Below are 14,904 nucleotides of genomic sequence, written 5' to 3' on the forward strand. Positions count from 1 at the left end.
CCGGATGAGACTTAATTGGCATATCCTTTGTGCTGGTAGCTAATAAGGGTTTACATCAAGACGCGTTGGTTGCTCTGCCAGCCAGGTCAATTATTGTCATATATCTTGGAGTATTGATTGATTGATTGATTGATTGATTTATTAACAGTTTGCAGAATTACAGTACATTTCAAGTAACAATTAACTCAATACAAAAAACTGTCAACTGTGAGTGGACGACACCATAAAGCATTACACTTGTTTACAATAGGGTCCACCATTTTCAATTCATCAAAACATTAAGAGACGTATACGAATAGACACAACTATATAGTCAAAACAGGAAATCATCATAGAGGAGGTAAAAAGGGAAAAGAAACACATGACTGTTGGTAGGGCGTTCCACATTTTTGTTGCGGAATGAATTTAGTCCCTTGTTTGTGCAGAATCTGGGTTGCACATGGTTTGTTGAACTCCCTCTGGTGTTGTGGGTGTGGACTTCGTTGACATTAAGGACGTATTTAGACCGGTACATGGGTATCTTGGTGGTGTAGCGAATCTTGTGGACCAGACCCATTGCAACATGCTGTACTCTGTCGTCAACCTTAAGCCATTCCAGCCTGTCAAAGTGGGCAGGGGTGAGGTGGGTTTGGGGAGTGAGGCCAAGTAGTAGCCCGACCAGTTTGTTTTGGGAAGTCTGGAGCCTTGTTTTAAGGGCCGTAGAGGTGCTGTGGTACCAGGATGTGCATGCATAGTCGAAGAAACCTTGTACGAGGGCTCCTGTTAGCGTCTTCAAGGTGTTTTTGCTGACCAGTGAGGAGATCCTGTATAGGAATCTTGTTCTTTGGTTGACTTTTTTGATTACAGTGTTCCGGTCACCTCCACCATCTGTTCTCTCCCCTCCAGGTAGGATTGCATCCAGCTAAATGATGTGCCATCAAAACCAATTGCTTTTAGCTTGTTAACCAGTATGGAGTGGTTCACGGTGGAGTGGTTCAAAGATGTACTCTAATGGCACTAATCATTTGTTTTATTTTAAATCATGAAAAAGGAGTTTTCATTGTGATACTATTACTGATAAATAGGAATTGAATGTGTACTGGATTCCTTACATTGATCCCAGTCAAAACACAATCAATCGATTGTGTTTTGGTGTGGTCAGATGGGTGGGTAATCCAGAAAAGGTTGAGCACCAGTTTTATAGTATCTTATTTTAATTGTATTGTTTTGTATTGCTTGCTGTGTATATTACATATTACAATGGTTTGTTATAAAGCATCTTTATATATCAACACACACTTGCTCTATTAGCGTTATTGTTCTTTCACCCTTTGACCTGGCCAGGCTCCAAAGTGAACCGCTGAGTTGGTGCGCTACCTCTTCAGGGCAGCGAGAGGAGCCCTTCCTCCCTTTAGAAGCAGCCACAGACAGGACCAACTCAGTGGCCTTGTGGTTAGAGTGTCCGCCCTGAGACTGTAAAAATGGGACTCAGTGCCTCGCCTCCCTGCTTGACACTCAGCATCAAGGGTTGGATTGGGGGTAAGTCCCTGCGACATACTAGTGTCATGTCCAGGGGGTGTACTAGCTGCCTCACGCTACAGAAACAGGACATAGGCTCCTGCCCTCATGGCTTGGCAAGGCTACTTTACAGACAGGAGGCCTGGCCAGTCAGCAGGTCCATAAGGCTCTCAGTGGGTATAGCTATAGATCACAAGACAATAATCTCCACTTGAAACCTAGCAGCATCCATATTCTGGGGTGAACATTTGTTGATTTTTCCCACAATTACATTTGGTGTAGATGAAAAAAAAGGAGCCGTCCGAGCGTTCATGATGAGCACTATACTATAACACATCTGTTTTGACATGGGTCCCTTTCTACTCTTCCAGGTGGGCTGTGGTGCTATTGGCTGTGAGATGCTGATAAACCTTGCACTGCTTGGCATGGGATTGGCCAAAAGCTCAATGAGTGTGCCCACCTCCTTATCCAGGCTTCCATTATCTCCAATTTCAACTACTCCCTCCTTGCTGGTCTGCCAGCTCTCAAACGGCTACAACTGATGGATAAAGCCACAACACTCCTGGTCTTCATCCTCAAAGTCTTCCCATCTCCCCACATCTGCACTCACGCAACTGGCACTCGGTTGCTACTCGCATCCAAATCAAATACACTTGGTCACCTAGTACAAGGTGACCAAGGGCATGGCTACTTGGCAAGATCACAGCTGTTTTCATCACACTTCAATCGTCAAAAACGCCTTTCCCTACGGCACCCTGGCCAAGTGTTCTATATCTAGAGTCTAGACTCTCCTCCAAGTTCTCCATCATGGTCCCAACATGCTGAGGACTGGCATCTCCCCTCAGTCAGAAGAACTGCAGAATCTCATCTGCCTGCCACAGACTGAAAACATATCTTTTCAGACTCCCACTTATTTCTCTGTATGAGTTTGTAATCTATGTTGATGCTGAAATAAATTAAATTGCATTCATTTATTTAGAATTATTATTAATTGTTGTCTTTCCAGCATCCAAAGTTCCCCAGATCCTATACATTATGTTACCCTGTTCAGTATTCTGTTAACACACATGAAGTCAACTTAGGTTTTATGTTGTCAGGAAAACTCAATTTCCCAAGGCCCTTTCCTAGAGTTTATGGGGTAGCTGATCATTCAGCGGAGTTGCCTGCATTGAACTCGCACGAGAGACGTCGCTGCTTCCTTCTCTGATAGCACTGATAAAGCCATAACCTTATTTCAGGGTCAGCCGGTCAGGGTGTGTGGTTAACAACAAAGCAATGCTTGGACTGGCCTGTCACACGTGTTGGTTCAATTTATTAGTAATGTACTTTAAATAATACACAGGTGCAACACACAGACACACAAAACTTTACAAAACAATTCAATTATATAACATGGAAGCGAAGGTTTAAGAAAATGCTACAATTTAACTAAATGCTATGACCCGGCATTTTTATAATGCAGTGCTGTCATGTGTGCAAATGCATTTTTATGGCAAAGAAGTGCATCTCTTTACATGTTAATGAGCAACAAGGAGAGGTTTTATTTTTAATGTCACTCACTTCCAAAGCCCATTTTAAATAATCTTCCCCATGCACCTATGAAGCACTGGGTAAACTTTGGTTTGAAAAAATGCTACATCCCGGTACCTGGATGGCACAGAGGTAAAGAACATGTGCACCACCGTGGCGTGGAGACAAACACACTTGGCCGTGTTTGTGGATGAGAAGCCAGCTGGCGGAGGAGAGAGCATTCTCTGCCACCGCCTAGCCTCGGTCCCAGGCTTATACTCACTGCAATAGGGACTCGTATACAGGTTGGGATAATAAGTGTGTTCCTCCACATGCGTTATGGAAAGGGGGCCTCTGTCAGCTGAATACTCCATGTGTATCGGAAGAGATGTGGTTGACTACACCCTCACCAAGAGCAAACAGTACGAGTTAGCAGTGACAGGGACTATACACAAATAGTGTAGTCCCTGTAATTGGCCAAGGCTAGAGTGGGGAGAAATAAAAGAAAGACAAAATAAATGAAATGTGAAATTTTTAAGTGAAAGATTGTTTTCTGTACCATCTACACGATAGCATGCCATTTCACAGGGCTCAAAAACATCCCATCGTTTTGATGTTTAGAGCTTGATTGGAAGTTTTCTCATCAGGCTAAAAGGCCTTTTACAGTGCTTTTACAGTAACAAATAAACAATCTTCTGAATGAATTAGCACCATCTCAAGAACATTATTTTGGTATAGAGCGGCGCAGTCCCTCCCCCTTTCAGAACAACGAAGGGCCCAGGAAATGAAAACGCAATGCATTTCCCCCATAGGCAGTTTTTATTTAATGTATTTAAAGACCTTTTAAGCGTCGTACGAAGCCAACTCTTGTCGTGACAAATCATGACAACACACACAATATTTCGGGCCAAACAAAGAATTAGAAAGTAGAAAAAAACGGCAGGTTACAACACTTTCTTTGTTGTTTTTCTTCTTCTTTTCTTCTTGTCACAACAAGAGTTGGCTTCGTACGACGCTTAAAAGGTCTTTAAATAAATTAAATAAAAACTGCCTATGGGGAAATGCATTGCGTTTTCATTTCCTGGGCCGTTCGTTGTTCTGAAAGGGGGAGGGACTGCGCCGCTCTATAGAGCGCCTAAGTCCTGACGTCACTGTCAGAGGGCGCCAGTCCACAGGGTCGTGTACTTATTATTTACATTGAAATCCCCATCGGGGGATTTTTGATCTCTTCATATAAGAACTGTGTTTGAAAAATAAACCGATAATATTTTTTCACTCATATGGATATGAAGCATCGACTGAAGGTGGAAATGTACAAATATACCCAAAGAGTAACACAGTAAGCGCTAGAAACGAGTTAAACAACCCAGAGACTTTCCAGGTATAGGCGGGGTGGCTGCAGCTGCCCGTCGCACAACAGAAACTGACATGTTAATTACGTTTTTTCTTTTTTGTATTGATATTTAATGTTTCGTGGTTACTACGAGTCGAGTCGCTGCCAGCTGAGCTTACGTCAACGATGAATCTCAGGAACGCAATGTGTTGACAGCGTGACCAGGGGTGGATTATCCGACGGGCCTGTTGGGCCAAAGCCCAGGGGGCCCTGAGCTAGGGGGGGGGGCCCTTGAGCTTGAGCGTCCGCGTGACCGCGAAGAGGCTCAAGCTCAGGGCCCCCTCCCAAAAAGGGGTAACGTGAATAACAGTGACACACACACGGTCCTTGTCACTGCTATTAACAACGGGCTTATTCATTTGTGGCAATGAAATAACCCCAAAAGTCCAAAAACCATCATGATACGGTACATTACTGTGTGTTTAAACCTTCGGTTTGCATTTATTTGGCTTAGTTTTTGGCTGTTTATTATTTTTTAAGCAATGCCTTGCTGTAAATCTGAATATCACAGGCCTATATGTCATAAATGTTATGCGTATACACGTGTAGAAAGTATGCGCCACGTCGGGAAGAAAAAGAAAAGGTCCACGGGGGTGGGGGGCCTTTTGCATGACGGTGGCCCAGGGGCCCATCATTTCTAGATCCGCCTATGGGCGTGACATATATTAGCAGCGACATTGCTTTCATATAACCTTGTAGTTTCAAGGGCGGCTACATTAATTCCATTTCCTCCAGAAACTGGCTGTTATCATACATGAATGGACATCATTAACGACGCACAGCCACCCCCCCTGACAGAAATGATCGTCGGTTTACTTTTCAAACGGTTCTTATATGAAGCGACCCAAAATCCCCCTATGGGGGATTTCAATGCAAATTAAAAAAAGTACATGAACCTGTGTATACTGGCGCCCTCTACTGAAAGTCACGTCAGACTTCGGTGCTGCAGGCAATGGGGTATCAAATACAAAACAAAACACTGTAACCCTAAACCCGACATTTCATCTGAGGTCGCTACCAGGAAGGTTTACTTTCACTTTCACTGTAAAAAGTGAGGTTTCCCCAACTCGAATGGTAATGACTATTTTAACGCGATGACTAGCATAATTATGCAGCTGCTAGCTGTGTTCTTCGACACTAGCGATACGTATTTGTGACTTTTGCATATTCACAGACACTGCATACTCTATAACCGACTCTATAACAGAACTGTATTAAGGTAATCAAGGAATAGTATTAAGCAGTTTATAGCGGATCTGTGTCCTTTACAAATGTCCCCAGACAGGGTTCCTTCCTACAGAATAGATAGGTCATATAAGCTCTCTAGTCTCCTACTTCCATGTTCACAGCAAACCTGGCACACTCGATCATGCTTACAATTATGGATACCATAATCACTGCATCTTCATATCAAACAAAACATCATCATGGAGACTCCCATGGATTGGTTATTTCCTCTTCCATGTTTGTCACAATGGAGATATGGAGAAATTGCGATAATTTCACCAAATTAGTTTCTGGATTGGATCTTGCATGTATACTGATCAGAGCTGGGAAATATGATTGACACTTGAGCCAACTAGGTTACATTTTGGGGCGAAATCATTTTAGAACTGGAGTTCCTTTCCAGACTTCACTGACCTCCATAGGATCCATGGCCGCAGTGAAATGTTTGGAAATACAGCACTGTCAAGACACCAAAATGTGTTAGTTTGTCCTATGCTAAACAAGAAAGAGCATACCGATGAGGAGACGAATGACAGGGAGACGAAGAAAAATAATATATAGAAAGGACAGACATATTGGCCTCACCCTGGGTACACCATTACACAAATGTTTCATTTCTGGTTGCGGTGCTTCCTTCTGACCTGTAAAAACAAAAACAAAAAAAGGTACAAAAGCAAGAGCGGACCATCCGCTTCCTCCGTCCTAGTGGAAACCCAGAGAGGGTCTTGGAGGAGAGTTGCAGTTAACCCAATTTGGGGCGGGAACCCCCTTTGGTGTTAGCATTATGTTATGCTATAGCTATTGAAAAATAGCAGATCTACAAGCTCATAGAGCTTGTAGGTCTGCTATTTTTTGAAAAATCGAAGAACGACTGACATAGAAACATCGCTTTTTCAGAAAACTGTCAGGATGTAGAGAAGACATTTTTTAGAATCTGATCTCAGGTCAGAATGGCTTTTTAAGGCGGGTTTCCGTTCCCCGCCTCGGGGGGGCAGATGAGCAGCGTGGAGTCCAGGTCGAGGCGGAACGCCGGGTACAGAGGCTGGGAGAACGGGCAGCGGAACGTGTGCAGCAGCACCACGGCGTCCGACACGCCGTAGAAGGACAGCGCGCCCTTCTGCCGCTCCAGGAACACGCCGATGCGCGGACACAGCGGCGCCGCCACCGTGGTCTTGCGGTTGTCGTGCCAGGCCGCGTAGCCGGCGTGCGTGCAGCGCAGCCGCCAGGAGTTGTCGTTGCGGCCCAGCAGACAGGGCTTGCCGCCGCCCTTGCGCCCGATGGCGCGGTAGGTGACGCCGATGTCAACCCAGCCGCCGCCGCGCCACTCCACCTCCCAGTAGCTGGCTCCGCCGAACTGGCCCTCGCGGCACAGGACCTGGGCCACCGAGTCGAAGCGCTGCGGGTGGGACGGGTACGCCTGGGGCTCCTCGCCGCAGTGGACCCCCTGCTGGGGGCTCTCCAGCAGACCCAGGGTGGGGTGGGCCGTGTCCGGGTCGAGAGACAGGCGAGAGGAGACTGAAGACGATGAAAGGATGGGGTCAGAGAGGGAGAAAGATGAATTGCAGATAAGCGCTGAGATACAGCTTGCTTACACACAGGCATTGCGAGATGTTACGTACAAACTGAACATAGGGGAGAGACAGAAGCGACAGAGAATTAGGGTCAGAATCGGAGAGCAGAAATGGGTTCAAAGAAATTGCCTAAAAGCCAAAGGGAGAGAAACGCAGAAATCCACCTCTGACTAACAATTTGTCACATTTACAACTGGTAATATACAGCTCTAAAACAGAGCAGCCTGCATCCTGTTGTTCTATGAATAATGCAGGATGAAGATGAGTCAACACATTTAAGACAAGCCCTCCTCTCCACTCGCCTGCCATACATGTCCACCCACCAGCAGAACACTGGAGAAACCACATTCGTCAAATCACTTACCCTTTACCCAGCAGCCAGTGGCGTGCACAGACATTTAGAGGGGCAGGTGCTCAAGTGAAAAAAGGGCACCGTGTGTACAGCGCGTGGAACCGGCCGGTTGCCTTAATAGTGTGAGATGTATATATTTTGGGGCATAAATAATATATTAGAAGCTATTTTTTTTATCAAGAATTGATCATGGTCTATATATATATATATATTTTTTTTTTTTCAAAAGGGCACATTGCTGTCCAGAGGGCAAGGGCAGATGGTGCTCTAGCACCCCCTAGTGTCTATCTGTGCACGCCACTGCCAGCAGCAGTAAGAATCTATTTGTGGACTTTCAAACCAAAATCAACCCAAAAATATGGTGGGAACTTAAAGGATAACTTTAGTTTTTTTCAACCAAGGTTCGTGTTTTAGGTTGTTATTAGAGAAAGTAAAAGATGAATGTTAATTTTCTTTCATTTGTTGCTTTCTTTCGTTTTAGGGATTTTAGCTCTTTTTGACAGGGGGGCGGGGGCATTCGAGCATGGGCCTAACTATGTATTTTTTTACAACATTTTATGGTGATTTATTTTTGTATTATTTACTATAGTCCTAATATACCCCAGGAAATTACATCTGGCCACAGAAGATCACAGGATCTACTGAATGTGATCTACCTACTGGGGAAGGCTTATACTGTGTGTATAGGGCTCAATATGTCAGTTTGTCACATTCAATAGATCCTGTTATCTTTTGTGGTCAGATGTAATTTCTTTGGGGTTTATTAGGACTATGGTAAATAATAAAAAAATAAATCGCCATAATATTTTGTAAAGAAATACATACTTAGCCCCATGCTCGAATGCCCCCGCCCCCCTGTCAAAAACTGCTAAAATACCCAAAACAAAAGAAAGCAGCAAATGAAAGAAAATTAACACTCACCTTTTAGTTTCTCTAATAACAACCTAAAACATGAACCTTGGTTGAAAAAAACTAAAGTTGTCCTTTAAGTACTCAAAAGCATCACAGAGACACCGTTTCTTTTAGACATCAGTACCGGTAGATCACTATGTTTCCATATTTCCCCTCTGCTATTGCCGTCAACTATAGCGACACCTAGACAGGCCAAGCATTGTGGCTGACATTTGGCCTCTAGTGGAAATATGACACACGCTGCCTTAATCTGGCTGTGTGTGACCTGTTGAATTATTGACACGACATAACACGGTGCCCTATACTGTGCTCTCTGCTTGCATCCGTTGGGGAATGCCCCCCCCCCCCCCACCAACAATGGGATCGGATGTCATAAGTACAGTACGATGCCCTATCATCGATCATTGATGAGGCTCATACAAACAACAACAAAAAAGCCAGCCGGCTTCTCAGGTGTCTCGTACACTAAAGAGCTATATGGAGAAGAGAAAGGAACGGAGAGAGGGGTATAGAAAGAGGGAGACAGAGGTGGAAAAACAGACAAGGAGACAACGAAAAAGACAGAAGGGGGGAGGTCAAAGGATGAAAAGATTCCGAGAGATGTGAGGAATGGAAACAGGGTGTCGAGTGACTGACAGGTGTTACTGTACTTACACCTGAGGAACGCTGCTCTCATTCGCTGGTCAGTCGGCTGGAGAGACAGAGAGGAGAGAGGGAACGCCGACGCTGGCGTGGCTACAAATGAAGATGACAGAGAGAGAGAGAGAGAGAGAGAGAGAGAGAGAGAGAGACTGCAGTATTTTTTTTACACTTGCAATTCATTCATAAATCACTACAACCACATTGTCCAGATTTAGTGTCATTTTATTATTTAATTTAATTAGTGTTCCTCCGCATGCGTTATCATGCCCCTCTGGTGAAACTCTTCACTGTCGGGCTGGCGACTTCACATGTTTCACCCTCTGGTGAAACTCTTCACTGTCGGGCTGGCGACTTCACATGTTTCACCCTCTGGTGAAACGCTTCACTGTCGGGCTGGCGACTTCACATGTTTCACCCTCTGGTGAAACGCTTCACTGTCGGGCTGGCGACTTCACATGTTTCACCCTCTGGTGAAACTCTTCACTGTCGGGCTGGCGACTTCACATGTTTCACCCTCTGGTGAAACTCTTCACTGTCGGGCTGGCGACTTCACATGTTTCACCCTCTGGTGAAACTCTTCACTGTCGGGCTGGCGAATTCACATGTTTCACCCTCTGGTGAAACTCTTCACTGTCGGGCTGGCGACTTCACATGTTTCACCCTCTGGTGAAACTCTTCACTGTCGGGCTGGCGACTTCACATGTTTCGGAGGAGACATTATGCTTGTCTACACACCCTTCTCAAGGCCAGGTTTGGGAGAAAATGGGGGAATTGGCTCAATGACAAAAGAATAGGTGGAAAATCATATGAAGTTTTTATTGGAACAGGTTTCTGTTTTGTTTATTATGCCCCATCTTAAGATAAAAAAACTGCCACTGGAAATGATGGGATCAGGACACAAAATAATGCCAGCAACGACTACTATACCACAGCCAGCAAATCAAACAACAACGGCTGTGCTAGAGCCTGGTGCACCAACAAGCGAGACTGAAGCACTAAGTATCTGTCTCTCCTGTCACTACTACAAGCTACTGTGACAGCTACTGTTACTACTACTACTCCTGCTGTTACTATGGTTACTACTACTACTAACTAATAATAATTATTGGATGGGTGCACCGTGCAAGGCAAGAATGACGTCAGATTACATCTTCTTTGTTCAGCTATTATGTGTCTGCTCCTGAGATGCACCGGACCAGCCCGATTTAGGCTTGAGGCGCGATGGAACCCATTTATAATGATAATTATTATTATAACAATGGGCGTGACAGCTTAGCTAACAACACTGTATAGCTCACGGCCCTGAGTGTAGGAGGGCATTGATTCAGGAGTCCCGAGTTGGTGTTGGCTGGACAGCGCTCTCCCATCGCAATATAAATAATACATCTTTTTATAGGTGAATGATGATGACATTAGAAGTTAACAGAGCTGAAATGAACTGGAGGTGTGCCATAGTGTGTTGTACAATGTACTGGACAATCTCATTGTCCTCTTCAAGCTGAATGAATAATTGATGTTACTGTCCCACTCGGTGTTAGATGCCATGTTAAAGCCTTCAGTCTGATAAACTGGGTCACCTGCTGCTGACAGTGTCAGGGTTGACAGGGTTGTGTCTACTGTACTGTGTGTGTGTGTGTGTGTGTGTCTTGTTTCATGTGCTTACCTTTTACACACTCTCCAACAGACACATCGCTCTCGTTAACTGGGAAGGAAACGTAGAGAAACATCCTCATAAATCGTGAAACATGGTGCCAGTGGAACCGTTGTGTGTGCGTGGTGAAGTGTGCGAATGTGTAATTCTGCCGTTAAAGAGGCTGACTCTGTGTTAAAGGTCCTACAACACGAAATGCAACTTTTCTTTATTTTATTTGTTTGTGTTTGTTTGGGCTCCCCTACGCGTCTTCTATCCCCACAAATACCCCATTTTGAACAATGAGACCATGCCTATGCTCGGCCACACACTAGATATACGCGAGGGGAGTGGCTGGAATGAGGGTGTATCGGAGAAAATTATTTGCATACACGTTACACAGCACCCCCAACACATCAGGACATTATGGTACTGCAGCTAAAACTGCTTTATGGACTGGTTATACAAACAATATGATATTAAATATTACAAATAGTTTTAAAATGCATGTTGTAGTTCCTTTCAATTTTACATTAACCCCCTAAAGTGTGCAAATGGATAAAAAATGACTTTTTATAGCACATTGGTCCTCTTGAACATTTAAATTCCATCGTCAAATTAATTGATATGACAATGTATTCATATAATGCATAGTTGCATACGCGTCATTTTGTTTTCCTTTTACAATATCAAAATAATCTGTATAGTAAAAGGCCTGTATACAAAAGTATCGGCATGAAAATATGCTTGCTTGCAGTACCAAGGTATAACATACTGAAAAGTCTGTATTTGTATATATATATCCCCTACCGGCACGACAGATTTTGTCCACTTCTTCCCTGCACACCTCGTCCATGCGAGCGCGCAGGTGGCACAGGGCTTTCCTGGCCGCGCTGAAGGCCTCCGACGTCGGCAGGCTCTGGGCTCTGGAGCGCCGGCCGATGGTGAGAGGTACGCTCAGCAGTGGGGCCGCCTGGGAGATTAAACCCATTTTTAGACCCAACTTAGATTCTACAAATGTCTTCTAAATCAGGAGAGTTTTCTGACAAAAACCCTTATGTTTCTATGTCAGTCGCTCTCAAACATTTTCATGCCCAGAAATATATGCATTTGGCCACCGACCCCCATCTGAAAATATGTTGTTCCAGGGACAACCCCCTTCCCCCCCCCACCCTTTAATGTCTATCTGGGACACAAAAACATCAACATTACGAATTAACCAGCCTTATTTCATGTGCAAATAGTCTACAAGCTCACAGTTCAATGCAGCTACACCAAAATATGGAGTGTGTTGTCTAACCAATGTGTTGTCATGGCATCAGGAACAAACAAATCAGTCATCTCCATATGTGGGCACAAAAGGGACAAAAGACAGACATACATAGAGATCTCCATAAATGGGCATATCAGTCAGATCGGTGGCGGACAGGTGTGAGGGCCTCAATTTATTTTTTTAAATTTTTGTACGATGATAATAGCGCCCCTCACTTCACAGTTCACACGGGTGTGATTTTTCTTTTTTGGGTCCAGACCATTGTCTAGAAGATCATACATGGGCCACATGCGGCCCCCACCTTCACTTAATGTGGCCCACAGATTAATTTCAGAATACAGATATGTTATTGATTTCAGCTGTTACAATTCCAAACATGCAAACATGACCCGCTTTAATTACTTACAGTCTAAATTAGTGGCTTGCCGAGTAGTATTACAAATAATGTTATTGTCTTTTTTATGTCCAATATATTTGTATTTAGTTAAAATGACTTTTCAGGATTTCAATTCAAATATAGCAAAAATAGCTGATCTACAAGTTCAAAACGCGTTTTGAACTTGTATATCGGCTATTTTTGCTACGACGTGCATGCAATCTGGAGGGAGCATGGAAATATAATGGCCCTCTCCATCGTCAAAGTTGACCACCCCTGGGCTAGATCCACACAACTCCTTCCCCTCCATTATCGCATCCTTAGAAAGCACTATGGCAGCCAGGCTCAGGGTTTTTTTTCCATTAGCCAATGCTGACTCACGCCTCAGGCTTTTAATCTTGTCTCATCCTTCTGCTCTCTCTCTGTCCCAGAGCTGGGCCATATGACTTCAAAGTAAGATCACCATTATTATTAACCCTCGATACGGTATTGGGCAACATAACCGAGATGATACTTTTAGCGATTTCCATGCAGCGTACTCTCTTAAAACGTCCGTGTCAAGTTCTGCTCCTCACCTGCAAGAAGTGGGTGTTGTCCTCCGTCTGTAGGAGCTGACTGATCTCCTGGTCTCTTCTCCTCAGCTCCTCCAGATCCTTCTCCATCATCTCGATGTCCCTCTCGGTGCGCCCGACTACGGCACGCTCCTTGGCCTCCAGCTTGCCTCGCACCTGTGTGGAAGGCACACGGTAATAAACGGAGTGCCGAGTAAACTTGGAGCCAGGAATACACTGAAATACTGATTTGTTCAATAATCCTCCACATGCCATTATGAAAGAATACGAGACACAGACACGGTCAAGTCTCAGCAGTTGCTAAAATAAAATAAAATAAAATAAAATAAAATAAAATAAAATAAAATAAAATAAAATAAAATAAAATAAAATAAAATAAAATAAAATAAAATAAAATAAAATAAAATAAAATAAAATAAAATAAAATAAAATAAAATAAAATAAAATAAAATAAAATAAAATAAAATAAAATAAAATAAAATAAAATAAAATAAAATAAAATAAAATGTAGTAAAGAGCTGTAGAGACCCTGGTTGCTCAACAAACACTATAGCAATGGTTACAGAATATTGCAATGATTACAGAATATTGAGCTATTATGATCAGTTTGACAAAAATGAAAAATCACTTACAATACCTATTGCATGTATATAACGTTATTATCATTTACGCTCCATCTAGGTATAATTATCAGTATCACTATGCTGCGTGTGTGCGTATGTGTGTCTGACCTCTGCCTTGGTCTTTTCCAGACGGAGGGACAATTCAGCAAACAAAGCCTCACTGTCCTCCAGCACAGTAGAGGCCTGGACCTAGAACATGGAGAGTTTGATTGATTGAACAGTTTATAGGCATACAGGCAACATTTAAAAGGCATACACTTCTATGCAAACATATAAAAGGAAATCATCATATACACTGTTAGAAATGAAGGGAAAACATGTACAGTATGGGGGGGGGGGGGTACTTAAACACTTTTACAGGGGCCAGTTTAGAATTGCAGTCTCTTTGAGAGGTTTTGAAGGAGTCTAGGGATTCACATTTCTTAACGGCTGTTGGTAGGGCGTTCCACATTCAGTGGCATAGGAAGAGTGGTGTTCCATTGATTGACCCCAAAAGAGCTTAAGTACAGCATTAGACAGTATTAGATTATTGTCCAGTTGATTTAGCGTTCTGGCATTTCCCAATACAGTACAACTGAGCAGCGCCGGTGACATGACATCATGATGCCAAATGAGCTTAAATCACAGCTGAGTATTAGATTATTGTCCGGTTGATTTAGTGTCCTGGCATTTCCCAATAAATGCAGTACAACTGAGTAGCGGTGACATCATCCAACTATGAATGCACCAAGTAGTCCCTGTGTGTCTGTACGTCTGTAATCCACGGAACTCGAGAACCGTTCGTCCCACTTACTTCAAAATTCGACACGCGTGTTCCACACCCCCACAGGGAGTGCAGTGCCCGGTGTCGAGTCGGTCGGACCCACAGTTGTCCAGAACCGCCACAAAAGGCCTCTGACCGGGCCAGACTCCATATTGCCACAAAATGCTTCTGCCTGGGCCAGACTCCATATTTGGGCCTGCCTAAATACGGCTTCGTCCCACACCACCACAGGGAGTGCAGTGCCTGGTGTCGAGTCGGTCGGACCCACGGTTGTCCAGAACCGCCCCAAAAAGGCCTCTGCCCGGGCTCTGGGTTCCATTGTCTGTGATTACAGACACCCAGCTGCAGATCAAGGGTGTTATTGTGGACCGAGCATTGCTACTATATTCCATACCACACCAGAGTGTGTTTGTGTGCAAGGGAATATTTCGCTGGATGAAGTTATGGTCTATATTAAAGGATACATAATTAAGGACCCTAAAATGAAGGACATCTTTAATGAAAACCTGAACACTCGAAGAGGAGCAACAACGAGGACTATATGGAAACAAAAACGCAGACTGG

The 14,904-nt window shown here is 43.9% G+C and overlaps 1 protein-coding gene across 1 annotated transcript in view; it reads right to left on the bottom strand.

Moving 5' to 3' along the window:
* Positions 1–4,704: 4,704 nt before the first annotated feature.
* Positions 4,705–14,904, bottom strand: part of LOC308312212 (E3 ubiquitin/ISG15 ligase TRIM25-like) — a 13,602-nt gene continuing 3,402 nt past the window's right edge. The window contains exons 3-8 of the mRNA XM_080794596.1: positions 13,686–13,766; positions 12,958–13,110; positions 11,544–11,706; positions 10,767–10,805; positions 9,116–9,196; positions 4,705–7,141 (exon numbers count right to left, since the gene is read on the bottom strand). Coding sequence (XP_080650722.1) covers positions 6,585–7,141; positions 9,116–9,196; positions 10,767–10,805; positions 11,544–11,706; positions 12,958–13,110; positions 13,686–13,766 — 1,074 coding nt within the window. The 3' untranslated portion in view covers positions 4,705–6,584. The remainder of the gene's footprint in view (positions 7,142–9,115; positions 9,197–10,766; positions 10,806–11,543; positions 11,707–12,957; positions 13,111–13,685; positions 13,767–14,904) is intronic.

The sequence above is a fragment of the Protomyctophum bolini genome, assembly GCF_963924005.1.
Source record: "Protomyctophum bolini genome assembly, contig: SCAFFOLD_159, whole genome shotgun sequence".
NCBI lineage: Eukaryota > Metazoa > Chordata > Actinopteri > Myctophiformes > Myctophidae > Protomyctophum > Protomyctophum bolini.